Source organism: Astyanax mexicanus, chromosome 25 (genome assembly GCF_023375975.1).
Source record: "Astyanax mexicanus isolate ESR-SI-001 chromosome 25, AstMex3_surface, whole genome shotgun sequence".
NCBI lineage: Eukaryota > Metazoa > Chordata > Actinopteri > Characiformes > Acestrorhamphidae > Astyanax > Astyanax mexicanus.
The window spans coordinates 23,221,269-23,249,189 of NC_064432.1; the positions used below are offsets into that span (position 1 = coordinate 23,221,269).

The following is a 27,921-nucleotide window of genomic DNA, read 5'->3' on the forward strand; positions in this document are numbered from 1 at the left end:
AATGCAATATTCTCATGGAATACTTTGTTCTATACAAAGTTAAATGTGCTGACAACAAAATCACACAAAAATCATCAATAGAAATCAAATGTATTAAACAATACCGGCCTGGATTGGGAGTCACACACAAAATTAAAGTGAAAAAACACACTACAAGCTGATCCAACTCTGATGTAAGTGTTACCCAGTGGTTTCTTAGAAACCCATAGAAAAATAGGTTACTGTCCCTTTAAGAGTTCGACGCTTAACAGCGTTAGCATAGCTCCACCTGGTAAACACACTGATTAAGAGAGAGAGAGAGGAGAAGCAGTTAAAAACACGGTTAAAAGATTAATTTATTATAAAATAAACCTTGCTAAGAAGTGATATATTAATTTTAAAACCTGCAGTCTCCCACCAGGATTTGGAGTAGTCCTGTGAAAGGAGGATTTGGTGAGTAAAAAAAGGCGTTTTAATAAAAATAAAAACAAACTCAAAACACTACTTTATATTAGAAGAAAGTACAAGATTTAGGTTTAAAAAGGGTAAAGTTGTCTGTTTAAAGTTCATATTGCTTTGTTTTAAAGACGGATAGTGCTGTATTTGTTGAGTTTTTTCAGATTTTTTTCTTGAGCGATCTAGTTAAGCAGGAGTTAAGCATGGATCTGTATAGTGAACCAGCCATTTTGAATTCATGTACGTAAAAAGCTATTAAAAAAACACATGTATTTGTTGGTTGTTTTATGATGTGACAGTGTTATTGGAACTGTGCAAGCAATGTAAATGTAATTAAGCGTAAGCTATTTTCTAATATAATTCTGTTTAAACACCAGGTCAGGAGAGAGCCAAGATGGCGAGCCACCCATGAGTTTAGAGTCTTAGAGGAGCACCAACTGTGGATTGGTTCAGTTGGTGAGAGGAATCTGTTGAGCCAAGCTGAAACGGTAGGACAGACTTTAATTCAAGCTACTGTAATCCATCTACTGTATTCAAGCAGCAACACATTTAGATATAAACAGGATTTTTTTCCCCATTTTTTCTTTTGGATGATTTTTTTTCCTTTTCCACCTAATTTAACCCTTTCAGACCTGAATTATGTTTCAGTAAAACATAAAAATCATGTTTTCTGTCTGCAATTTACACAAAGGAAGACTCTAATAGTCTAAAGAGAAATAAAAATGAAATCCAAATAACTAAAATTATTTAATTGCTTTTTTAAATGTCCATTGCTTTGGATTCCTGTGTTTAACATTTTTATTTTAGGTATTTTCGGTATTGACCTTTTTCTTCATGAATAATCCATAAACAGTAACATTAACGTGATAAAGGTGTTCTTAATCATATAAAATTAGTATAACTTAGATCTTATTTGCTTTGTTGGTTCTAGTGCTGTCATGCCCTGAAATCTAAGTTGCTGTTTTTTCTGATGCAGTGGGAGGGGCCTAAGCTACTGTACAATTTTTATTGGCTTGTTTAATGTTCTATTCTGATCAACAATATGCTTTAATTAGAGTTATTTGCAACAAAACATAAAAAAGAGAAAAGACATGCTGTACATTGTAATGGACACATGGTCTGAAAGGGTTAAGGACAGCTAAAGCTATCAAGGACTTTAAGGGTTACTGAGTGAACTTTGATTTGAGAGTAAATTAAGCATTATTAAGTTTTGTTGTTATTGACAAGTATTGTCAGGAACTAAAATGTGAGGTTGCAGCTAAATTTTAACCAACTGATGAAAACAGTATCTTAAAAAGTAACTAAAATAACTGTGTTAGTAAAACATAACTTACCCATAACCAAATGAATAATAATCAGATGACAAATTAAATTGAACAGGAAAAGCTCAAACATTGGAAATTTCGATAAACAGTTAACTAAATTACATAAACCATTACACTAAAGCAGTGTGAATTCAGAAGAACTTTATAAGTAAATAAGGTAAAGCATTTGAAGGTGTTTTATTTAATTTTATTTTTAATTTTACATTACGGGTTTTTGAGAAATTTCTTAAATCTTTTTGATGTTTTCTTTTGGGATTCCTCTGTTTATTCAATAACAAGCTGTAAAATACAGAAATACAAAAGATGTAAGGAGATAAATGAATAAACAGAAGATAAAGAGAATAAACCAAATGAAATGTATTAATATAACAAAACTAGAAGGTATATTTTAAACAGAAAATAAATCAGCTAAGTTTGTGATGACTAAAGGTGGGCTAAAGGACGTTTCCAATGAAAAGAAAATAATAAAACCAAACTAAACTGCCTAACCAAAAAACTAAACTAACCAAAATACAAAAATAGCACCCGCCCCTAACCTAGTGTGTCTAAACATAACTGCTCAACTAACCTGTCCAATCAGTAGACATACAGAAATGAGGGTGGGTAAAGTGAATGAATTAAACAGTGTGAGTTACTATCAGAGATTAGATATAAAAGCCACCCTGGTTGAGAAACACTGCACTAGAGTATAACTGTAGGCTGTGGTAAAACCAAAGGAAGTGCTACTTTTCACAAAAAAATACATTCAAATCAATGAGTTGAGCAGTATAAATAATGCATGATTTGCATAAATCAAAGACATACTCATCAGTCAGCAGTTGCTCGTCCACCCACTTCCAATCATTTTCCTTTTGTGCATCAGTCAGACCAATCCAGAAACTCATTGATCTCTTTTGGTCAATCAGAAACTCCTGAGTAATAAAAAGAGAATATCTGTGATTCTAACCAGAATGAGGATGATAAATAGAGGATTATTTAAAAAGTACTCTTTCAAGTATTTAGTGATTTCTGTTCCACTTTTGCTGCACTTCATCCAGTTCAGCGTTTGTTTTTATATACTCTTATGAAATCTCTTACAAAACATTTATAAAGGGAATGACAAGTGACATGCTGTTACCTCCAAAACACACCCCTGATTAATTAATTTAGAGAATTAGTACATGCATACATTAGTACATTGTTGAGACAGAAGCTGCATGGTGCATGGTTGGCGGCTCGCCTGTTGAACACTAGGGCTGTGCGATACTGCGAAATTTCAAGTATCGATACAGTACCAAGTAAATACAGGGACAGTATTGCCAATACTGATACCAATACTGATACTGACTTTTTACTACTACGATTTAATTTTGTGTAGGGGAGAGCAATGTATCATAATTTATTAATTGAATGCGTCATCAATATGCAAATTTGAATGAGAACTTATTTAGTAAGTTTTCCTTTAATGAATCATGTTTATTAAAATAATAAAACACAGGACAAATCTTTTTGTCGGCAGCATATCTAATTGTTAGTTTCAGTGAACTATTTCATTTAGTTTTATTTCAACTGGCTGAATATATTCCCTGTGTGACAGTCTGAATAGTCTATTAATCAGTCTGCTAAATTACTGTGATGACTAATTACACTGAAAAATAAAATCACTCTGTAAATGCATGAAGTTGTACAGAAGATAAACTGAAACTGATTCGCCCACCCCTCGTGAACACTCAAACAGGGCCCCATATCTCTCTCCTCACCTGCTCCTCAACGCTGTTTATGATCACCAGATCCGCTCCTCTGTCTGTGCAGTCCTGCCTGGCATCTTCCCAATTCTTAAGCCCAATAGAGAAAAAGTAAAAGCTGCTGCTGTTCTTCTTCCACTCCTTAAAACAGAAGTTCTTTCCTATAGAAGAAAAAATAAGCGTATTTTATGCTTGTAATGTGTTGTAATAAATTAGATTGTATCTACAGTATGATAAATAATTAAGTATAGCTAAAAGCTCATTTCATTGAGTCAAAATGGTATAAAAAACATTATGCATTCTAGTTTACAGGCAAACATAATTTATCTGTCACACCAGCATATTTATTTTACGTAAAAGCAAACAGCCTCTCAAAACTATTCAGTGTAAAATCTGCCTTAGAAAATGAGCATATTTGGTTTGTAAAATTTTAATTTTAAGCTTTTCTCACTCGTCATGTTCTGAAGGCTGATCTCCAGCTGATCTCTTTCTCCAATCAGGTTCTGGTATTTGATCTCCAGCTGATCTCTTTCATAAGTCAGGTTTCTGATGCTGGATAAGAGCTCATCTCTCTCTTTAATGAAGTTCACACGCAAAATTGATTGTGTTGTCCTTTTCTTATATACTATAATATTGTTATTGACATAACTTTTTAAATATATTTATTTTTACTTCAATGATTATGCTAAGTGGTACCGTTTCTGCATATATATAAATAAATGTATTTTCAGTTAGTAGACGTACAGGGGTTGGACAATGAAACTGAAACACCTGTCATTTTAGTGTGGGAGGTTTCATGGCTAAATTGGAGCAGCCTGGTGTTCAATCTTCATTAACTGCACATTATTGCAGCAGTAAGAGCAGAGTGTGAAGGTTCAATTATCAGGGTAAGAGCACAGTTCTGCTCTATTGCAATGCACACTATAACATTATGGGTGACATACCAGAGTTCAAAAGAGGACAAATTGTTGGTGCACGTCTTGCTGGAGCATCTGTGACCAAGACAGCAAGTCTTTGTGATGCATCAAGAGCCACGGTATCCAGGGTAATGTCAGCATACCACCAAGAAGGACCAACCACATCCAACAGGATTAACTGTGGACGCTGTAAGAGGAAGCTGTCTGAAAGGGATGTTCGGGTGCTAACCCGGATTGTATCCAAAAACACATAAAACCACGGCTGATCAAATCACAGCAGAATTCAATGTGCACCTCAACTCTCCTGTTTCCAACAGAACTGTCCGTCACCACAATAAATTATTGTGCTCTAAAACCAGGTGTTTCAGTTTCATTGTCCAACCCCTGTAAATCAAAATAATTAAAAAGTAAAAATGTGTTCCATATCTGATCTACAAAACCACATCTCGCCCATTCTTGGCCATTAATCTAAGTGGTTTGTGGGTCACTAGTAAATGCTACAGTTGCAGCTCAGGTTTTGGCCACAATATTACTGTTTATAAGAGGAAATTTACGGAGGTTGAAGGGAAAACACTCACGATGGATGTAAAGCAGTGTGATGGTGATCAGCAGAACACACAGCAGTCCTAAACACACTGCAGCCAGTCTGGAACCTCTGCTACTTTCTCTGACTGATACAACAAAAAAAAAGTTTTTGTTACAGTGCAGGGAATAAAAACACACTATTTAAGTACATTTATTTGGACTTTTATTTAATCACAGACAGTATGAACTCAAGATTATTTATGCATGTTTTGTCAAATCAACTTTATGTATTTTGTTAATATACATGCATTTTAAGCTTACACACATTCACAAATGGCGTTGGGATGGTAAAACATTTATTACTTCATTAATCACTTCAAAATGTATCACTTCATCCCTTCTCTCAACACTTAAAATCAATATGATGATACCAGCTGATGACGTGTTTGAGAGCTTATTTTGGTGTTTAACAGTACAGGGTGTGATGCATTGTGGCTGGAACCTGCAAACAGGAAAACTATGAAGCAGCAGAGCTATCAAAAGAAAAGGCCAATGTTGTCATCAACCATTTTCACCACATGTGCATCAGTCAGGCTCAGTGACAGCTTCCTGTTCAAACTTTTGCTTTACCAACATATACCAAATTTACTATGTGACCATCATGAACAGAGCTTTAAAAAAAACAGCTGAAGTCCAAACTGTGTTCTTCCAAATAAATCCAGTAGATTGTTGTTCTTTACCTGTCTGCTGAGTTATCGTCTCTATTGTCTTCCTATGGGCGTTCACAGCCGTTGTGCTGGGCTGCTGAACTCTAACAGCGTCTGCAGTTTCATAGATATCCACAATCTTCTCCACTCGCTCTCCTCTGTCCACCTCACTCAGCTCCAAACTTCCCAACTCATCATAAATCACCTCCGTCTTTCTGTCTCTGCTTTACCTAAACTATGATACAGCCTTCTTCACAGACCACAGAGAGTTTTTAGAGGTAAGCTCAGCACTAAACAATTGAGTGGGCAGGAAATAATAACAGACCAGAAAAACACATCTTGTGTTTGGGTGTGTGTGTGTGTGTGTGTTTGGGTGTGTGTGTGTGTGTTGCTGAGAGAGGAAGTGAAAGATGAAACAGAGGTCAGTAAATTGTGTTAAAGGTGTATTTACAGAACGGACTAGAAAGCTGAAAGTGTATCTTAACATACACTCACCGGCCACTTTATTAGGTACACCTTGCCAGTACCGGGTTGGACCCCTTTTGCCTTCAGAACTGCCTTAATACTTCGTGGCACAAATTCAACAAGCTACTTGAGACATTCCACAGAGAGTCTGGTCCATATTGCCATCATAGCATCACGCAGTTCAGAGGCGTTGCCAGGGTATGTGAAAATGCGGGGCTCAGCCCAGTTAATTCGAAATATATATTTATTACAATACGCATCCTGATATATAATGTTTAAGACTGTAATGTGTAGCTTATTAGCTGATCAGTTGGATCCGATGGTAAACATGCAATTTTAGGGCAAAGACCAGGGTTAATAAACTCATTTAAACTAAGAATAGGACTAAATATAGGGTTCCCTACTAGCCAACCGTGCTCTGTAAAAGCTGATTGGCTGTTTCTCCTGAAAAACAGAACTTTATCCTTGAACCGGCTCCGTTAAAAAAAAATCATAATTACACAGCCGCCAGTGGTCTGTCTCCTCATTAATAATACAGCTGAGCTGAGGAAAACGATTACTTAAAGGTATTTTACACCTACTATAGTCACATACCTACCACATAAAACACCAACTTAATCTTACCATGAACACTTTGTAGCACATTTATTTTCAAGGCCATACACACATGTATTGCTTAGTGACAATTAGAATGAAAAAGAGGAAAGATATTTGTGTTTTATAGTGGTTTATTATGAAAGAGATTCAAATTCGTATTACATAATGGTGAATAACAGTTGGCTTTGAAAAAGAAAGAAAGAAAGAAAGAAGGAAAGACTTCTATGTATATATATATATATATATATATATATATATATATATATATATATATATATATATATATATATATATATATATATATATATATAAATAAATCCAGATCAATGGCAGGTTTAACTTGTAGCTGGTTTCTGATGGTCTAAGCTGGTCTTTGATAGTGAAGGTGATTGAAAAACTGCTCATTCAGGTGAAAACAAAGCCTAGCTGATTAACCAGCTTATTATCAGCATAGTGAATTTTGCATTAGATTTTTGGTCATGCTGGTTAACTATTGTGGTCTTATTGATTGATTGATCATCTTTTCACGCTGGTCATGCCTGTACTATAGTACTCATTATGATCAGAAGAAGCACATTTTAAACCACTTCATTGGGTTCAGGATCATTATATTCATTAATCTTGTTGTTTTCCCTCTTGCTTCTCAGTTAGAGCTGGAATTATGAATGGTATCTAGAAAACTTAATCCAAAAACTGTTTTCTCAACTTTCACAACTGTAAAAGTATGTGATCATGGACTGATTAAATGAAAGGCTGATTTTTTGTCAGGTTAAATTCACAGACCCATTTATTTCTATAAAAGCAGGCAATGTCATTCCAGGTTTTATAGTAAGCTTCAGCTGTGTTGGTGAAAACAGCGCAGTCCTCCTGTCTATTAGCATCATTGGGTTCATGCGTCTTCCAGAATCTGACAATTAGACACAGCATTTATCCATAATTATTAAGTGTTAAAAAAAAATCACGTTACACGGCTGTGAAAACAATTAAAAACTAATGTACAATTCCAAAAAAACAGCATATAGAAAAGACTGAATGAAACGTAAAGGGCAAGGAGTGCAAATTAAAGTTGGACACCATTCACCCGACTGAGAACAGGTCATGAGTTCTTCCACAGCCAAGCCTTTTTATTGTCTGCAGTCTGAGGATTTGCATTGTTTTGTTGAAAAAATAAAGATGTGTTGAAGGTAGCTCATGTAGATTTGAGATATCAATGTACTTCTCTGCATTAACCCTTTGAACTTTGAGTTTTTTCTCCGTTTCTGTTTTCAGCTCCTCTTTCAGGTCTTATAACACAGTAATTATATCAGACAGACACATGCTCTGATCTCTTTTACTCCAGAAGACATACGGCTGCTCAAAAATAGAATCATTTAAAATGTAAAAGGAAGCAGAATTGTTATATTTCCTGGAACTGATCATGTTTTGCTCAAATTGTTTATTTTTTTTTTACTTATTATTGAATGTATAGACTTTAAATATATTCACACCTAAGATATCTTTGCAAGAATGGTTAGACTAGAGTGTTTATGAGATGAAAGCATAAGAATATTAATGATTTGAGTTCATTACATGGCTTATTAATTATTACTTAGACAAAATACATGGAGAAACAGCATCAGGCGGATTTATTTTTCTTGATAATCAATAATCACACCTCTAGGATACATGTAGATACTAAAAACCACCTGACACTATTATATAAAGTAGTGCGCACACCATACCTAGCTTTAGTTTGAGTGCAGGTAGTTTCACACTTTTTCAATGGGATGTGATCACTATTTTTAGAAAGAGTAAGCTCCGCCCTTTTTAACCATATATGGATTATGTTTATGTGTGAAGAGATTCCTGAGTAATTAAGCTGAGAACACAAGGTGCGATTTTGGACGGAAAATCCGTCTGTAGGGTTCTAAGGGTTAATATTAGTAAGCTAATGTGGATAATAAATTTGGAAAATAAAATCAGAATTGCATTTACTGTCTCTATCATTTGTAAGAAATAAATTTTTAAGACACTTTAGGATTTTGTGAGGATCTGCTCACATCCTGTGCTTCTGAAAACAGTAAAATCTTGTGATAAAACAAAAAAAAAAAGAACTGACGATACAAAGACTATAGAGATCAATAAATAGGTGAAATATTGACTGTATCATACTCGTGAGTCAGCTTTTGTCCGTCCACCCACTTCCAGACCGATTCTGTATATTGATCAGTCAGACCGATCCAGAAATCATTCTTCTGCTTCTCCTGGTCAAAGAGGAACTTCTATAAAAGGAAAACAGAGAGTACTAGCACATGTCTCACTCCTTCTATCACTCTTTCTCACTCTTATCTGTTCTCCTCACCTGTTCCTCTTCACTGTTTATGATCACCAGATCTGCTCCTCTCTCTCTGCAGTCCTTCCTGGCATAAGTCCACGTCTTCTGCTCAGTAGAGAAGAAGTAAAAGCTGCTCCCAAACTTCTTCCATTCTGTAAAAAAGATTATTTCAACCAGAGAACATTGAAAAAAAAGCGCATTTTTAAAGTGTGAAGGACTGTTTGTGGTGTTTTGTTGTGCAGGCAGGTACATGTTTCACTCACCGATCTGCTTCAACAGATCATATTTTGTGTGTAAGATGTGATTTTCCTCAGTCAGGTTCTGGTAGCTGATCTTCAGCTGATCTCTTTCTTCAGTCAGGTTCTTGTTGCTGTTCTTTAGCTGATCTTTTTCTTCAGTCAGGTTTGTGATGCTGGATAAGAGGGTCTCTCTCTCTGCAGTAAAGTTCTCAGTCAGAAATAGTACGGTTCTGTCCTTCTCCTCTTTGATGTTAACGTCTGCATTGAGAAAAGCACGTGTTTTAGGAGTCTAGCGGTACTTTACACAATTCTATGGAGTCCGGCAGTAGCACCACACAGATGACGAGGCGTAGTGCGCAGTAGAAAGTTAAGATTTTTCCAACTTTATGCAAATGGTAAGCGAGTTTCATAAGAAAGGACTTCATCATAAAAGTATGAGAAAACGTAGAAGCTAAGTTAGCTTAGGCTAGCTCCTAAAATGTGCACAACTAATAAAAAAAATGAAGCATATAGAAAGAAAGACAGACTATTAATGACTAATAAATTACACTAATCCATTTATCTCAGCAATATGAGTGTTTGTACCTGAAAAAATCACCACATATGATTTGAACAGATGCAAATTACCATAAATTCAGTTGGAAAGTAGGTTAAATCCTGGGATATCCTATAATAAAATGATTGATTGAAGGAGGTAGGTAAAATTATACAGTGTTTCACTCAAACACAGCATTTGACTACATCTCAACTCCATGAACTCCATGAAATCTATGAATGTAGCTTTACAGTAGTCTAAATATATTTAAAATTAAAGGTGGATCACTCACAGTACATGTAAAGCAGTATGTTGGTGATCAGCAGGAGAACACACAGTAGTCCAAAACACCCTGCAGCCAGTCTGGAGCGTCTGCTTCTTCTTTTATCTGCTGAAAAAGGGTCGACTGACTTAGAACATGTAATGTGTTAATACTACTGTTATCCTCAATTTAATCCAGCAATTTAAACCTTCAGAAACTAATTGTACATCTGGTGTGTTCAATGTGTGTAAGGAGGAATAAAACCACAGAACTGAAATAGTGGGGGACAGTCATGAGACTGTCATGGGTCATCCTTAGTTACAAGTCCCACTTTTTTTCGGTGGAGAAACGTTGCAGACAGTGCCGCGATCAACGGTTTATCGATACAAAGGTTTGTGGTGCTGGAGAAATTTCATACCTTTTGGTCTTTTTATTAACAGGCAATTTAACAGCAAAACATTAACGGCCCTCCTGTTTAATTATCCAAAAGATGTCTGAAACCCCAAAAAGCCCTTACAAGCAGTGTAATTATTTTTTTACTAACTCCATTACTAATTATTCTATCAATATTTAGTGCAATGGTGTTCCTTACCTCTAACAGGTAATGGTTAAATTAGGATAATTCACTCTTTTTTTCCGTTTTTCTTAAAAAAAAATACATGTTCAAACTTTTTTAAATGTTTCACTACTTTATTATTTTGAAAAACCAACATATAAAACAATAGTTTTACATAACATTGAAACATAACATTGCAATTTTGTTTTGCTGAATAGAATGGATTAACACTGGACTCCATGATGGGACATCCTGTAGTTGCGTTACACATACATTACACATGCACGTGCAGAGGCGGGGTGGGGGGTGGGGGGGGTGGGGGGGGGGGTGCTGGAGCCTAGTGGAGTGAGCAGCATCCTGTGTGTGTGTGTGTGTGTGTGTGTGTGTCTAACTCTGCACACACTTAAGTTCTAGCTGCTAATTAATCACACAGCATGTTGAGGGGAAAGAGTATGTCTGTATGTATGGCTATATATATTTCTATATGTTTTTTTTGTTTTTGTTGTGGGCAAAGTGCATCAGAGAGATGTAAAATTTTACTGTGAGACAATTTTGTGTTAATGCATTATTTATACTGGGGGTCTTTTATTTTGACACAGTGGGTAGTTGTGTGGGGTGCCACCATTGCAGCTCTCCCTGTGTTTTGTGGATTGCTCCTGCTTGCAAAAAGTTGATAGTCTGTGAAGTGAGTTGCAGTTTTTTCTACATATATGTTTCTCATAATGAAGGGGACAGCTTAAGGAGAGTGTGTGAAACGAATGCACGACTATGCTAAGTCTCATGTGGATGAAGCACAGCTGTAAGATTTTGATTTGCTTCCAGAAAATGAGACGACACATGCCATAACCATCAAGTTCTGTCCTTCTAAAAGCTATAAAAAGAAAAGCTAACATAAAAACAAGATGATTTAATGGAGAAAAAATGACTGGCAGTTGAAAACAGTAAAAATGATCATCAAACTCTCTGCCAAAGGTGAAGAAATCTCGTGTAGGTCTGAGAATACTACTACAGACAAAGACAACTGCATGGAGACGCTCAATGACGTGTTTAAAGTTCGTGCTCGATGTGTCCCCTTTTGACCAAAGGACTCTGCATGGCTCTAATTAAATTAGGTCAATCATCGCCATATTATCAATCTTTTTTTTCCCAAACTGACCCCAAAGATAACTGAAGTGTTCAAATTTGCTGTTATCTTTTACCTGTCTGCTGTGTTGTCGTCCCCTTCTTGTTGTGGGTGGTCTGCGTCATAATGCTGGTCTCCTGAACTCTAACAGCGTCTACACTTTCATAAATATCCACTATCATCTCCACTCGCTCTCCTCGGTCCATCTCACTCAGCTCCAAGCTGCTGCCCAGCTCATCGTAAATCACCTCCGCCATTCTCTCTCTCTCTGACTGACTCTACTGCTAACTCTCACTAACTACACATTAAGATCATCTCTTTCTAAGCAGCAGCAGCACTGTGTGATAAAGCTACAGCCTGCAAACAGCAAAACTGCAAGGCACGATGGTGTTATTAACACTAAGGCCACACATGCATTAAACAGGCTCAGAAACAACTTCCTGTTCACACATATAGATACAACAAACAGCAGTATCTTCACTCAGTATCAACACATTTACAGAGGTTAGGTTAGGTAGGCCTTATATTACCATGAACATCTCAGAGAAAAGGCTAGCCTTGACTCATTTATAGAAAATAATCGATATTCTATAGTTTAAAGTACAATACAGGTTTGTTTTACTACTAATTAGCCTTAAAAAAAAATCCAAAATGCTGTGGGCCCATATATTCCTTATTCATCCAGTCAGTGTAGACCAGGCTACTTAACCATGCCAAATTTATTTATACTTATTTACACAATAATAATGCACAGAGATTGCGGTAAAACGTGGCAGGCAGTTACTGTTACTGGCAGATCTGAGATAATATAAAATTATTACTGATGTGCTCTAATTGATGCTGGGTTTTGCCACAAAAGGGATACAATTGCTTCCCCTGCTGCCCTGTGAAAAAGCTCAGAGGCTTCTTGAATACTTCACCAAAGTGTACACTGACTAATGACAAAGTCACAGGGCAGGAAATGATACAGACCACATAGGTGTGTATAGGAGATAAATGCTGTACTAAGTTTAAAAGCTGGATTTTCACTTGCTGCTTAATACTGTATATAGATCCAGACTCTTAACAGGGGGCACTGTAAATTTCCACTTTACTCATCAGTGGATAATATTACAGCTGATATATATATATATATATAGAAGCAGGCAAAGTTGACCCCAAACTTTTGAACGGTAGTGTATATATATATACACACACACACACACACACATATATATATATATATATATATATATATATATATATATATATATATATATATATATATATATATATATATATATATATATATATATGTGTGTGTGTGTGTGTGTATATATACACTACCGTTCAAAAGTTTGGGGTCACTCAAACAATTTTGTGTTTTCCATGAAAAGTCACACTTATTCACCACCATACGTTGTGAAATGAATAGAAAATAGAGTCAAGACATTGACAAGGTTAGAAATAATGATTTGTATTTGAAATAACATTGTTTTTACATCAAACTTTGCTTTCATCAAAGAATCCTCCATTTGCAGCAATTACAGCATTGCACACCTTTGGCATTCTAGCTGTTAATTTGTTGAGGTAAGCTGGAGAAATTGCACCCCACGCTTCTAGAAGCAGCTCCCACAAGTTGGATTGGTTGGATGGGCACTTCTGGCGTACCATACGGTCAAGCTGCTCCCACAACAGCTAAATGGGGTTCAGATCTGGTGACTGCGCTGGCCACTCCATTACCAATAGAATACCAGCTGCCTGCTTCTGCTGTAAATAGTTCTTGCACAATTTGGAGGTGTGTTTAGGGTCATTGTCCTGTTGTAGGACGAAATTGGCTCCGATCAGGCGCTGTCCACTGGGTATGGCATGGCGTTGCAAAATGGAGTGATAGCCTTCCTTATTCAGAATCCCTTTTACCCTGTACAAATCTCCCACCTTACCAGCACCAAAGCAACCCCAGACCATCACATTACCTCCACCATGCTTAACAGATGGCGTCAGGCATTCTTCCAGCATCTTTTCATTTGTTCTGCGTCTCACAAACGTTCTTCTTTGTGATCCAAACACCTCAAACTTGGATTCATCCGTCCACAACACTTTTTTTCCAGTCTTCCTCTGTCCAATGTCTGTGTTCTTTTGCCCATCTTAATCTTTTTCTTTTATTAGCCAGTCTCAGATATGGCTTTTTCTTTGCCACTCTGCCCTGAAGCCCAAAATCCCGCAGCCGCCTCTTCACTGTAGATGTTGACACTGGTGTTTTGCGGGTACTATTTAATGAAGATGCCAGTTGGAGACCTGTGAGGCGTCTGTTTCTCAAACTAGAGACTCTAATGTACTTATCTTCTTGCTTAGTTGTGCAACGCGGCCTCCCACTTCTTTTTCTACTCTGGTTAGAGCCTGTTTGTGCTGTCCTCTGAAGGGAGTAGTACACACCGTTGTAGGAAATCTTCAATTTCTTAGCAATTTCTCGCATGGAATAGCCTTCATTTCTAAGAACAAGAATAGACTTTTTCTGGCCATTTTGAGCGTTTAATTGACCCCACAAATGTGATGTTCCAGAAACTCAATCTGCTCAAAGGAAGGTCAGTTTTGTAGCTTCTGTAATGAGCTAGACTGTTTTCAGGTGTGTGAACATGATTGCACAAGGGTTTTCTAATCATCAATTAGCCTTCTGAGCCAATGAGCAAACACATTGTACCATTAGAACACTGGAGTGATAGTTGCTGGAAATATTGCACCAAAACCAGACATTTGCAGCTAGAATAGCCATTTACCACATTAGCAATGTACAGAGTGTATTTGTTTAAAGTTAGGACTAGTTTAAAGTTATCTTCATTGAAAAGTACAGTGCTTTTCCTTCAAAAATAAGGATGTTTCAATGTGACCCCAAACTTTTGAACGGTAGTGTATATTTATTACAATACGTATCCTGATATATAATGTTTAAGACTGTAATGTGTAGCTTATTAGCTGATCAGTTGGATCCGATGGTAAACATGCAATTTTAGGGCAAAGACCAGGGTTAATAAACTCATTTAAACTAAGAATAGGACTAAATATAGGGTTCCCTACTAGCCAACCGTGCTCTGTAAAAGCTGATTGGCTGTTTCTCCTGAAAAACAAAACTTTATCCTTGAACCGGCTCCGTTAAAAAAAATCATAATTACACAGCCGCCAGTGGTCTGTCTTCTCATTAATAATACAGCTGAGCTGAGGAAAACGATTACTTAAAGGTATTTTACACCTACTATAGGCACATACCTACCACATAAAACACCAACTTAATCTTACCATGAACACTTTGTAGCACATTTATTTTCAAGGCCATACACACATGTATTGCTTAGTGACAATTAGAATGAAAAAGAGGAAAGATATTTGTGTTTTATAGTGGTTTATTATGAAAGAGATTCAAATTCGTATTACATAATGGTGAATAACAGTTGGCTTTGAAAAAGAAAGAAAGAAAGAAGGAAAGACTTCTATGTATGTATATATATATATATATACATACATAGAAGTCTTTCCTTCTTTCTTATATATATATATATATATAAATCCAGTTCAATGGCAGGTTTAACTTGTAGCTGGTTTCTGATGGTCTAAGCTGGTCTGTACTATACTATACTATAGTACAGCCTGTACTATAGTACTCAGTATGATCAGAAGAAGCACATTTTAAACTTCTTCATTGGGTTCAGGATCATTATATTCATTAATCTTGTTGTTTTCCCTCTTGCTTCTCAGTGAGAGCTGGAATTATATATGTTAACTAGAAAACTTCCAAAAAAATCCAAAATCTGTTTTCTCAACTTTCACAACTGTAAAAGTATGTGATCATTGACTGATTAAATTAAAGGCTGAATTTTTGTCAGGTTAAATTCACAGACCCATTTATTTCTATAAAAGCAGGGAATATCATTCCAGGTTTTATAGTAAGCTTCAGCTGTGTTGGTGAAAACAGCGCAGTCCTCCTGTCCATAACCATCATTGGGTTCTTGCATCTTCCAGAATCTGACAATTAGACACAGCATTTATCCATAATTATTAAGTGTTAAAAAAAATCACGTTACACGGCTGTGAAAACAATTAAAAACTAATGTACAATTCCAAAAAAACAGCATATAGAAAAGACTGAATGATACGTAAAGGGCAAGAGTGCAAATTAAAGTTGGACACCATTCACCCGACTGAGAACAGGTCATGAGTTCTTCCACAGCTAGGGCTGCCACAAACGATTATTTTTATAGTCGACTAATCACCGATTATTTTTTATGATTAGTCGACTAATCGGATCATACGTTAATTGAATATAAAACACAGTTTATCACAATAGAATGCAGCTGCTATTATACAACCAACATTAGATTTCAGCTATATGCTAACTAAAAATAAAAACAATTAAAATCATAGTTCATTAAACCTTTAATGAAATATGCAGCTTGTTGTAACAGACAATTATTTTACTGTTTAGCATAAAGTGTAAACAACTGTGTAAAATAAGGATAAGGCACTGGCATTTATGAAACATCTCAACCGTGAGGTTGTTTGAACTATTATGAAAAAAAAGTATATTAATAAAAAATGCCTCTCTGTCCAGATATTGTGTACATTACCGTACACAGGGCAGCGGTCTGCACAGATCTGATTGGCAGAGGAGAGCGTTTGGTGATTTTACACCACACATGACTGATCTGTGAGTTTACTGCACCGAAAAGCACTGAAAACAGAAGCCACTGTCAGAATGAAATCCTTCTCTGTAGTTTATCGGTTTGGGACGGCATTTGTGACAACGTCTGGGTCCGGATCCGGATCGCGGTCCGCCTATTAGTGACCTCTGTTTTAAAGCTATCAAGATGAGTAAGTTAAGTACTAAGTTAACGCTCTGTTTACGCTAATTTTAGCGGCTAAATAGCAATTTAGCTTCTTCGTCATTTAATCAGCCACAACATGCCTCAGGTGCTCGTGCATCGCAGTTGTGCTGCCGAGGAAGGCAAGTTCTTCATTGCAGATATTGCATTGCATGCGTTTCACTTTTATTTTCTTGGTGATCCCACACTTCTGAGTTCTGTAGCGGGGTAGCCATGAAACCAGAGCCTGTCTGTATAATGTCCTGAGATGTCGTCCACTACCTACCCCGGTTTCCACTACTGCGCATGTGCGTCCAGGACAGAAAGGCAGTCGCAGCAGTTTGGAGAGAAAAACAAAGAAAAAAAAAAAAAAACGACTAATCGACTATTAAATTAGTCGTCGACTATTTTAATAGTCGACATAATCGTGACTAGTCGACTAATCGTGGCAGCCCTATCCACAGCCAAGCCTTTTTATTGTCTAAGGGTTCTAAGGGTTAATATTAGTAAGCTAATGTGGATAATAAATTTGGAAAATAAAATCAGAATTGCATTTACTGTCTCTATCATTTGTAAGAAATAAATTTTTAAGACACTTTAGGATTTTGTGAGGATCTGCTCACATCCTGTGCTTCTGAAAACAGTAAAATCTTGTGATAAAACAAACAAAAAAAGAACTGACGATACAAAGACTATAGAAATTAATAAATCAGTAAAATATTGACTGTATCATACTCGTGAGTCAGCTTTTGTCCGTCCACCCACTTCCAGACCGATTCTGTATATTGATCAGTCAGACCGATCCAGAAATCATTCTTCTGCTTCTCCTGATCAATGAGGAACTTCTATAAAAGGAAAACAGAGAGTACTAGCACATGTCTCACTCCTTCTATCACTCTTTCTCACTCTTATCTGTTCTCCTCACCTGTTCCTCTACATTGTTAATGATCACCAGATCTGCTCCTCTCTCTCTGCAGTCCTTCCTGGCATCACTCCACGTCTTCTGCTCAGTAGAGAAGAAGTAAAAGCTGCTCCCAAACCTTTTCCACTCATTAAAAAGGATTATTTCTACCAGAGAACATTGAGAAAAAGCGCATTTTTAAAGTGTGAAGGACTGTTTGTGGTGTTTTGTTGTGCAGGCAGGTACATGTTTCACTCACCGATCTGCTGCAATAAATGATCATATTTGCTTTGTAAGATGAGATTTTCCTCAGTCAGGTCCTTGGCTCTGTTTTTTAGCTGATCCCTTTCTCCAGTGAGGGTCTGGTAGCTGATCTCTAGCTGATCCCTTTCTTCAGTCAGGTCCTTGTTGCTGTTTTTTAGCTGATTCTTTTCTTCACTGAGAATCTCGTAGCTGATCTTTAGCTGATCCCTTTCTTCAGTCAGGTTCTTGGTGCTGTTCTTTAGCTGATCTCTTTCTTCAGTCAGGTTCTTGGTGCTGTTCTTTAGCTGATCTCTTTCTTCAGTCAGGTTCTTGGTGCTGTTCTTTAGCTGATCTCTTTCTTCAGTCAGGTTCTTGGTGCTGTTCTTTAGCTGATCTCGTTCTTCGGTCAGGTTTGTGATGCTGGATAAGAGATTCTCTCTCTCTGCAGTGAAGTTCACCCTCAAAGAAGACATGGTTCTGTCTTTAGCCGTGCTCTTCTGCACATCTGCAGTGAGAAGGAATAGCATTTCTTAAAGGATCTTACAAGAGTGAACAGCTAAAAGGTGCCCTTCCTGAGGTGAACTGAGTGTTACTGGGTCAGAAGAAGTGAGATGCTAAAATTCTCTTGTGCAGATTGGTAATAATTTATCAACTCCACTAAATTATATGGTGAAAATACATGACTCATCTCCCCAGGTAAAACGTATACATCAGGGGTCGGCTATTAAGTTTGGCTGCGGGACAGATATTTCTCAAGCCATTATGTGGCGGCCACAAAAAAAAATCTGTGTAAAGTGGGATGAATTTGATGCTACAGACCAGTAGCTCTCCAGCCCAAAGGGTTGTTGAACCCAGTTGCAGAACAGTTTATCTTAAAGCAGGTAAACCCAAGAAGAAAGGAAAAAATAAATGAATAAAAACACCGTTCCTAACGCAGGATCATGCCCCGGCTAGTGAATTGGGACACAGACAATAAAAAAACGCTGAGATAGGGAGCACAAGAACTAGCAGAAACTAAAGTCACTGTTATTTACAGCATTTATTTGCAGAAAATGAGAAATGTCTGAAATAGCAAAAAAGATGCAGAACTTTCAGACCTCAAATAATGCAAAAAAAAAAAAAAAAACAAGTTCATATTCATAAAGTTTTTAGAGTTCAGAAATCAATATTTGGTGGGATAACCCTGGTTTTAATCACAGTTTTTATGCATCTTGGCATCACGTTCTCCTCCACCAGTCTTACACACTGCTTTTGGATAACTTTATGCTGCTTTACTCCTGGTGCAAAACTTTCAGCAGTTCAGTTTGGTGGTTTGATGGCTTGTGATCATCCATCTTCCTCTTGATTATATTCCAGAGGTTTTCAATTTGGTAAAATAATAGAAAGTCATCATTTTTAAGTGCTCTCTTATTTTTTTCCAGAGCTGTGTATCATAAGATTTACTTTTGCATTATTCTACATGATGTTTATAATCAAATGAATAGGATAAAACTGCAGTAAAAAATATTGGTTGTAAAATTCTGTTTAACTGACTCAAATAATCGATCAGTAATTTCTGGTATTTGCATATTAAGGAGTATTTTATCCTCTTCAGTAACCCAGATGCTGTGAAGTACCGTAGAGAAACTCACTGTCTTGCAGTAAAGCTAAAGTTTATTTAGCTTGTATCAATTTTAAAAGTGCTGAAACACTCACAGTGCACGTAGAGCAGAATATTAACAGTCAGCAGGAGAACACACTGCAGGATCACACACACCGCAGCCAGTCTGTAGCATCTGCTTCCTCTTCTACCTGCTGATAAAGAGTGCAATGATTAAGAAAACATGGACTTTTCATGTGTTAGTAATGCATTAACCAAAATCGCACCTTGTGTTCTCAGCTTAATTACTCAGGAATCCCTTCACACATAAACATAATCCATATATGGTTAGAAAGGGCGGAGCTTACTCTTTCTAAAAATAGTGATCACATCCCAGTGCGGTAAAACTAAATCTATAAGAAACCCATTGAGAGAAAAACACCTAAAAAAGTGAGATCTCCTTCCCCAACCAATATTATTTACCTTTAGTGCTTCAAACATATTTATATGATGTTTTTAAAACCAAATAATATCAGTAAATATCAAAAGTGTCCACAGAAAAACAGTGTGAAACTATCTGCTTTACTCAAACTAAAGCTAGGTATGGTGTGCGCACTACTTTATATAGTTTTTATTTTACTTGCACATTTTTACTAAGTAGTTATTTTGCACTAAACATTTTTATTTATTTAGACTAAAAAGTTAAAATTTTTGTATATATTGTTGTTTTCTTCATGTGTCCTGATTAAAATACTGAAAGGCATAGGCTGCTCTGAGTGTCAGGTTTTTAATAAGTTAATCTACATGTATCCTAGAGGTGTGATTATTGATTATCAAGAAAAATAAATCCGCCTGATGCTGTTTCTCCATGTATTTTATCAAAGTAATTATTAATAAGCCATGTAATGAACTATATATCATCAATATTCTTATGCTTTCAACTCATAAACACTCTAGTTTAACCATTTTTGAAAAGATATCTTAGGTGTGAATATATTTAAAGTCTATACATTCAAAAATAAGTAAAAAAAAAAAAAAAAAACACTTGGTAAAATTTTGAGCAAAACATGATCAGTTCCAGGAAAATATAACAATTCTGCTTCCTTTTACATTTTAAATGATTCTATTTTTGAGCAGCCGTATGTCTTCTGGAGTAAAAGAAATCAGGGCATGTGTCTGTCTGATATAATTACTGTGTTATAAACCTGATAAAAAGAGGAGCTGAAAAAAAAACTGAGAAGAAACTCAACAAAACATCCTAGAGTTCAAAGGGTTAATCCTAAATAAGCTCAGAGTTTACTGTACCTGTCTGAGGGATCCCTGTTTCTATATTAGTGCTTTTAACAGCGTCTGCACTGACATAAATATCCACCATCTTCTCCACATGCTCTTCTCCGTCCACCTCACTCAGTTCAAAGCTGTCCACGTCTTCATAGATCGCACCTGCCATGATTTCTGTGTGATTTCTGCGCTCTAACTGAATAGGAATGGCTGGGCCGGACCGCTAACCGCTGTGGTCATTAGCGTGAAAAGCTAAAAACAGTGTGTAGGTGAAGAGACAGGAACAGAAAGAGAGAGCAGACAGAGTCCAGAGGATCCAGACACTGATAAAGACAGAAGTTCAGAGTGTAGAAAAGGTTCATGATGCCTGGTGGGGGTGATTATTACTTTCCATATATCATTACTAACTCTTAATTTAACAGAACATCACCCCCTAATAATATACCTCAACAATTGGACTACAAATATCACTGTCATGTCTGTCGCTATAGCACTCCTGTCTCCCTCGCACTCAGCTCTTTCTGCACTCTTCATTTACCGAACTACAATACCCAGAATGCACCCCAATTGGACTATAATGGCTCATCCGATCACTTGGCCCTCTCAAGTAGTAATCAGTGTAATTAGCCTCACCTGTTCTCCTCTGTATATATACCACACACTTCAGGATCCTCACCATCCTCAAAACCTCACTAGTTTTTAGTTTTTTCTTCTAAAAACTACATCTTGATTGATGAGGTGAAACCATTGCTTATGCTAGTTGTAAAGCTTTTTGCTCAGAAAATGCCATAAAAAAACAAAGAAATATAGATGAAAGCATACTGAAGGCTACTGAACAGAAGGAGTCGACAGAGACTACATGGTTAATACACTCATACATACTAATACACTGTAAAACACACCTAATAAGTAGACTAAACTCAAAAGTTCGGTGTAACCGATTAATTAATCCATTAAATTTAAGTTCATATAACATAATTTTTAAGTAGTGTGAACTTAACAAATACACAAACATATATATTTAAAATTAAGATTTCCATGATCTTAAATATTTTATTTACTTAAGTACTGTATACTACACTGGTTTTAGTAAGAATTACATGATTAATATAATTTTCCGCCTACTTAACCAGAACACAAAATATATGAGAGTATACTATTTTTAATTGTTTATATCAATTGCTTTTAATAATAATTCTAATGTGAGGCAGGTGAATAAAAATGGTAGATTTTTATTTAGTCTTCTTTTTTATTTCATTAATCTCAAAATAGTTAAGTATTGTTTAGAAAATAATTTTTTTTTTTAAACAGATTTCTTTCACTTTAAACATTTTCTTTGTTTACAGTGTATATAAACTGCACACAATAATTTTTCATATACTATATTAAGGAATAGGTAGCTAAGCGTCTACATACACTCATATATATACCATAAATACCATTTATATCAACACTATATCACTATAACCCGCACTACATGATACTGAGAGGTAAATATTAAACATGTTTCATATTTATGAGGCTTTCGGAGAGGATCAGAGGACTAAAGATGACAGACTATAGTCTCCACGCACTACAGCATCATCTGGGAAAATCGCTGTTTATGATTAACTAGGCATTACGGTTTATTCTCTCAGAGTGTACTGTACCTGTCTGCTGATTCCTGTCTCTCTCCCACTGTGACCTGCTCCTCTCAAATCTATGAATGTCTGCATTTTCATAAATGTCCACCTCCTTCTCCACTCGTCCTCCTCGGCCCTCGATCTCACTCAGTTCAAAACCTTCCACCTCTTCATAGATCACCTCCGCCATGCTCTCTCTGCTTTACTCTGCAAAACTCTACTGTAGATGCACTGTGACACAGGCACTTATACTGTAGAGTCAGTGCACTTGTACCTATATATATATATATATATATATATATATATATATATATATATGTGTGTGTGTGTGTGAGCATGCATGCTTGAGACGGTGAAGAAAACAGTGTATAAATATATATGCAGAATGAACACCCACACTATGTGATGTGTCCAAAAGGTTATTTAAAAATGTGGAGGACTAGAACTGCTGGAACTGTGCGGAAGTTTCTAGAATGATGGTGCTCCATTCAGTACTTTGGGGATTGAGATAGGTTGGGGAAATGGGGATATGAGAAAAAGGCCTTATCTTTCTATCTGCGCAAGGCAAGTCGTGATGCTCATCGCTATCGTACACCCGATGAATAGACTATAGACTACTGATAGGGCCTATAGCAGGGTTCATACACTTTTTAACCAATAAATGTCCATGGTTTTCTCATGACTTTTCCATGCCTTCAATGCAAATTTTCACAACCATACGATTTACGAATTGATTATAGTAGTGTCAGATCCTGAGAGCTCCATTGTGTAGGGCTTAATTACTGAATTAACTCTGAGCTGATGTATTTGTAGCTCAGAATAGATTTTCTCCATTGATAAACAGAGACACAAAGGATTGTAAACCAAATTTTCATGACTTTTCCAAAACTTTCTGTCTATATTTGTTTTCAAAAACTTATCCAGGCCTGGAAATTGCTATTTTTAAATTCCATGACTTTTCCAGGTTTTTCATATGAACCGTACAAACCCTGTAGAACCCTGACTATAGACTGTAGTCTACACTAGTCTACAGTCTATAATCTGTAGTTTAAAGTCTATAATTTGCAGTCTACCGTCTATAGGGCATAGTCTATAGTCTACAGTCCGTAGTCTAGAGTCTATCATTTGTAGTCCAGTCTATAATTTGTAGTCTACAGTCTATAGGGTACAGTCTGTAGTCTATAAGGTTAAGTCTACAGTCTGAAGTCTACAGTCTATAGGATACAGGCTACAGTCTAGTATAAAATGTACAGTCTATAGTTTGTACTATAGACTGTACTATAGATTTTTCCCGGGCCTCTTCCTGGAAAAGGGGACCCTAAAGAAAGAACTGAATCACTCTTATTTTACCACAGTCACTAGGAAACACCTTAACTTTGACCCTGGTGGCTGGAAGCTTAGGGGGAGGGGAGGGGATGTGACGTGCAAAGGCAGGGAAACCCTGGGCCTGCCTCACGCCATGATGCACAACCCCTGTCTGTCCCAGCTGGCCCACATTGGACTGATTGAGCAGCCAGCTGAGACCAGCATAAAGACCCTGCCTTCACTTAAGGAAGACAATTGCGGACACTTACTTGGACAGTAAAAACGTATTCCAATTCCTATTTAAAGCAAGATAAACTTCTCTTTTTAAGGAACAATAAATAATTAAAACAAGTGTTCCAATACTTTTTATGCCACATAATGTACCTCTAGAACAGAGCCCTGCCTCAGACATGTTTTATCTCTGAGTTGTTTTATTCTAATTTCAGTAACTGAAACTACGCAGTTCATGGCCTGCGGTGCGGTCTAAAGCATACTTGTCTAGACAGGAAGTGGAGGTGTGACATGGGTTACACTTTATTGGAGTGGTCCATTTTAGATTAAATAAATGATCATCAAACTCTCAGTAACGTTTTAGCATCATAGCAGCATCTGAACATTCAGTAGATCAATAGATTCATACTGAATTCCGTTGTCTTTCACTTTATTAGGAGTGTCCATTTTAATATCGGAAGAAAAATGCATATATCCATAAAAGTAAAAATCAAATACAGGTTAAATAGGCACTTTCTTTCAAAATAACACAAACAAACATACAAACAAGAGTTCAGGAAAAACTGTTAACAAAAGAAAAATTAAGGAATAACTTTAATCAGGATCAGGCAGTTTCTCAGACAGGGAGTGAGCCTAGTCTTGGACTGCACAGCATTTTGAAAGGAGTTTTTTCATCCAAAGGAAAATAAAGTCTATGCCTAGGTTTAATCCTTGTTGAGGAAACTGACCCTAAATGTTTGTCATACATACTGGACTACCATAGATATGAAATGTGATCTACTTACAGCAGCCAGAATCACAAGCATAAACGTATATTCAAGAACATTATATTTATACGTATTTATTGATTATTAACTGATATTGGCAGGCTAGCTTTTATTGTATATTCTCAATATAGTCTCAATTTACAAGATAATATACAAATCTGGATAAGATTAGCCAGAGTTGTTCTTTCACTGAATCAGTACCAATTATTTCCAGTTCCACCTGATTCTTGGACTTAACTCAATTCAGATTTATTCATTGTTGTCGGTCTGCACAACCAGAGTCGAAGTTGCACAGTTTATAAACCCAAGATAACACCTCACAACTTATACAGGCAGGTGTTCCCAAGCTGTACTTTAAGGTAACACAACAATCAAAGTTCCCCTTAACTGCCATGTTGCCTTGACTTCCACACTTCCCCTCTTAACTTCCATGTTGCCTTGACTTCCACACTTCCCCTCTTAACTTCCATGTTGCCTTGACTTCCACAGTTCTCCCTTAACTGCCATGTTGCCTTGACTTCCACACTTCCCCTCTTAACTTCCATGTTGCCTTGACTTCCACACTTCCCCTCTTAACTGCCATGTTGCCTTGATTCCCCAAGTTCGTCTCTTAACTGCCATGTTGCCTCGACTTCCACATTTCCCCTCTTAACTGCTTTATTGCCTTGATCTTCACACTTCCCCTTAACTGCCATGTTGCCTCAACTTCCACAGTCCCCCCTTAACTGTCATGTTGCCTCAACCTCCACAGCCCCCCCTTTAACTGTCATGTTGCCTCAACTTCCACACTTCCCCTCTTAACTGCCATGTTGCCTCAACTTCCACACTTCCCCTCTTAACTGCCATGTTGCCTCAACTTCCACAGTTCCTCCTTAACTTCCATGTTCCCTCGACTTCTACAGTTCACATCATAACTGCCATGTTGCCTTGACTTCCACAGTTCACCCCTTAAATGCCATGTTGGTTCAACTTCCACACTTCCCCTTAACTGCTTTATATCCTCAATCTCCAAAGTTCTCCTTAACTACCATGTTCCCTCAACTTCCACACTTCCCCTTAACTGCCATGTTGCCTCGACTTCCAGGGTTGCCCATATTAATGGCATACTAATGGCATTATGGACAGTGGAAAATGCAAGTATGAGACTTCTCCATTACTGTTCCAACTTGTTCCAATACCTTCCCAACAAATTCAACTGTGTTGCGACTCACTTCCACCACTGTTCTTAACACACTTGTGTGTCTTTAAAGTCACTAAATGCCGGAAGTTCTTCTCGCACTCGGAGCAGTGATATGGTTTCTCTCCAGTGTGAATGCGCTGGTGTTGTTGGAAATTTCCCTGGTTATTAAAACTCCTCCCACAGTCTTGGCAGTGATACGGTTTCTCTCCTGTGTGGATGAGCTGGTGTCTCTGGAGATGACTCAGTCGGGTAAACCCCATCCCGCACTGGGAGCAGTAATAGGGCTTCACTGTCGTGTGGATGAGCTGGTGTTGACGAAGGAGAGCCAGTTGACCGAAACTCTTCCCGCAGTCCGAGCAGAGGTACGGCTTTTCGCCGGTATGAACGTGTTGGTGGGCTTTGAGAGCTCCTCGGTCACCAAATCTCCTTCCGCACTCTTCGCACGGGTGGGGTTTTACCTCAGTGTGAACTCTGGAGTAATGTAGGTCGAGGTGACTCTTGCGACTGAATCCTTTACTGCACTCTGAACACTGGAACGGCTTCTGGTCCGAGTGAATTAGCTGATGTGACTTCAGATTACTCCGTCGGCTGAAAGTGTTTCCACATTCTGAGCAGCGATGCCGCTTCCCTCTGGCGTGAACTTTCTGCAGACTGAGAAGACTGTGATGGAGCATGCTCTCCTCACCTCCTGCGCTGTGGTGAGAGTGCTCCTCACCTCTACCTGAAAGCATCTGTATTTGTGGTTGAAGAGCGGTTGTGGTTGATGTGCAGACAGAACCAGAGGATGTGTTTCGAGTCAGTACAGATATAGATTCCAAATTCTTACATTTAATGTCCTCTTTTTCCTCCATCATTCTGTTGCGTTTTTGAACATTGACACTAAGATCAGGAGAAGATTTTAAATGGTCTTTCAGCTCTAGAAGAGAAAAAGACAGAAATATTAAAGTTCAGTGTGAAATATGCAAAGAATTTGACAGGAATAATGAAACCTTGTGCTCTGTGAGTTTAATTTCTCCCAAATCCTAAAACAATATAAGAGTTGGGATGCATTAAATAATTGGCAGCCAAAACTATTCAACCAAAAATTGAAAAAAGCACTTTGTTCAGCCAAATAAGTCTGAACAATAACTTTGAGTTTATTTTAAGTCACAAAACCAGCAAGGAGCATAAATTAAATTAGATAAATAATCACACTGCTGCTTTGCTGAGTTAAACTGATGATTAGAATATCGCTACTTAAGTAAATTCTTGATTAGGATAGCACTACTGAGGCAAATTAGTGATTAGAACATCACTGCTGAAGTAAATCCATGGTTAGAATAGCAGTAATGAGGTAAATTCATTAAAAGAATAGCACTAATGATATGAAAATATTGTGCTTTCTTGGCATGTCTGCTGGAATATTTTTTAAAAATAAAAAAAGTTTTTAATAAAAAATGTTACATTGTAGTTTTGTATTTACTTTTCCTTTGTACATAAATACTATTTATTTGATGTAATGTTTAAAAAAGCAAAAACAAGACATTCAAATGTGTGCATCTCTTATATATAAGCATTATAATACATTGTAATGGTTATATTACTAAAGAAATATACTAATAGAAATATACACGGTGCTTAAGAGCAGAAAATGTACTGTAACCTCCAGATAAAGCATTACTTAAATACAGTAACTGCTCTAAACCTAATAAGCACAAACATCCCAGCCTCAATCTAAAGACCAGCCACTGCTCAGGCAGGTCTGAAGAGCACTGCTGTTTGAGATCACATTTTTAATTACTGATTTATAACTAGAATATCACCTTAAACAGGAAAAAAGCATCATCAGACATGACTGCATGAGTATAAGCATGTAAATGAGCCTACTGTCAGTGCAGCTCCGCTTCCAGTGCAGAGCTCTGAGCTTCTGTAGCTTCTTCTCTACTGGTTATAGTGGGTGAGGGACCAGCTTCAGGGTGCATTGCTGCCACCTCCTGAACTGGAGAGAGAAATGGAAACCTCTGAGTCATGTTTACCAGTTGCACAGTGTGTCTAAGGTCTTGAAACACTTACATTTTTTTTTTATTAAAAATAATATAAATTTGCTTAATATAAAGTTTAGGTGTTTCTTTTCTTGATCAATTACTAGTGTGGCTATGGCGTAATATATTCTGAAATCTGGGATTATCCAATTCCTTTCGTTTTGGTTGGGTAAGGTGATCAGGATATACAGGATGATAAGTATATACACATTATTGTCACTGATAATAAAAATTG

At 37.0% G+C, this 27,921-nt stretch overlaps 3 protein-coding genes across 3 annotated transcripts; all 3 read right to left on the bottom strand.

Annotated features, from left to right (window-relative positions):
• Window positions 1-1,986: 1,986 nt before the first annotated feature.
• Window positions 1,987-5,062, bottom strand: LOC103033317 (C-type lectin domain family 4 member E-like). The gene is made up of 5 exons (XM_049472397.1): window positions 4,980-5,062; window positions 3,936-4,058; window positions 3,500-3,645; window positions 2,565-2,671; window positions 1,987-2,020 (listed from the first exon to the last, which is right to left on the bottom strand). Exons 2-5 carry the CDS (start codon window positions 3,940-3,942, stop codon window positions 1,987-1,989), a joined length of 294 nt encoding a protein of 97 aa, XP_049328354.1. The 5' UTR covers window positions 3,943-4,058; window positions 4,980-5,062.
• A 3,891-nt stretch (window positions 5,063-8,953) lies between these two features.
• Window positions 8,954-11,981, bottom strand: LOC103028466 (C-type lectin domain family 12 member B-like). Its single transcript, XM_022667982.2, has 4 exons — window positions 11,801-11,981; window positions 10,076-10,171; window positions 9,273-9,506; window positions 8,954-9,161 (listed from the first exon to the last, which is right to left on the bottom strand). Exons 1-4 carry the CDS (start codon window positions 11,979-11,981, stop codon window positions 9,004-9,006), a joined length of 669 nt encoding a protein of 222 aa, XP_022523703.2. The 3' UTR covers window positions 8,954-9,003.
• Window positions 11,982-24,131: 12,150 nt separating this feature from the next.
• Window positions 24,132-27,634, bottom strand: LOC125787750 (zinc finger protein 239-like). Its single transcript, XM_049472410.1, has 2 exons — window positions 27,532-27,634; window positions 24,132-26,581 (listed from the first exon to the last, which is right to left on the bottom strand). Exon 2 carries the CDS (start codon window positions 26,517-26,519, stop codon window positions 25,677-25,679), a length of 843 nt encoding a protein of 280 aa, XP_049328367.1. The 5' UTR covers window positions 26,520-26,581; window positions 27,532-27,634; the 3' UTR covers window positions 24,132-25,676.
• Between the last annotated feature and the right edge of the window lie 287 nt (window positions 27,635-27,921).

Excerpts from the sequence above, each read along its gene's own strand:
- LOC103033317 (XM_049472397.1), bottom strand. Across the intron at positions 2,672-3,499 it reads TAAACAGCGTTGAGGAGCAG|GAGTTTCTGATTGACCAAAA; the intron begins GTGAGGAGAGAG and ends TTTATTACTCAG. Across the intron at positions 2,021-2,564 it reads GAGCAACTGCTGACTGATGA|AGGAATCCCAAAAGAAAACA; the intron begins GTATGTCTTTGA and ends TTGAATAAACAG.
- LOC103028466 (XM_022667982.2), bottom strand. The coding sequence starts at position 11,981 with ATGGCGGAGGTGATTTACGATGAGCTGGGCAGCAGCTTGGAGCTGAGT. Across the intron at positions 10,172-11,800 it reads GACGACAACACAGCAGACAG|ATAAAAGAAGAAGCAGACGC; the intron begins GTAAAAGATAAC and ends CTTTTTCAGCAG. Across the intron at positions 9,162-9,272 it reads TGATCTGTTGAAGCAGATCG|AATGGAAGAAGTTTGGGAGC; the intron begins GTGAGTGAAACA and ends TCTTTTTTACAG.
- LOC125787750 (XM_049472410.1), bottom strand. The coding sequence starts at position 26,519 with ATGATGGAGGAAAAAGAGGACATTAAATGTAAGAATTTGGAATCTATA.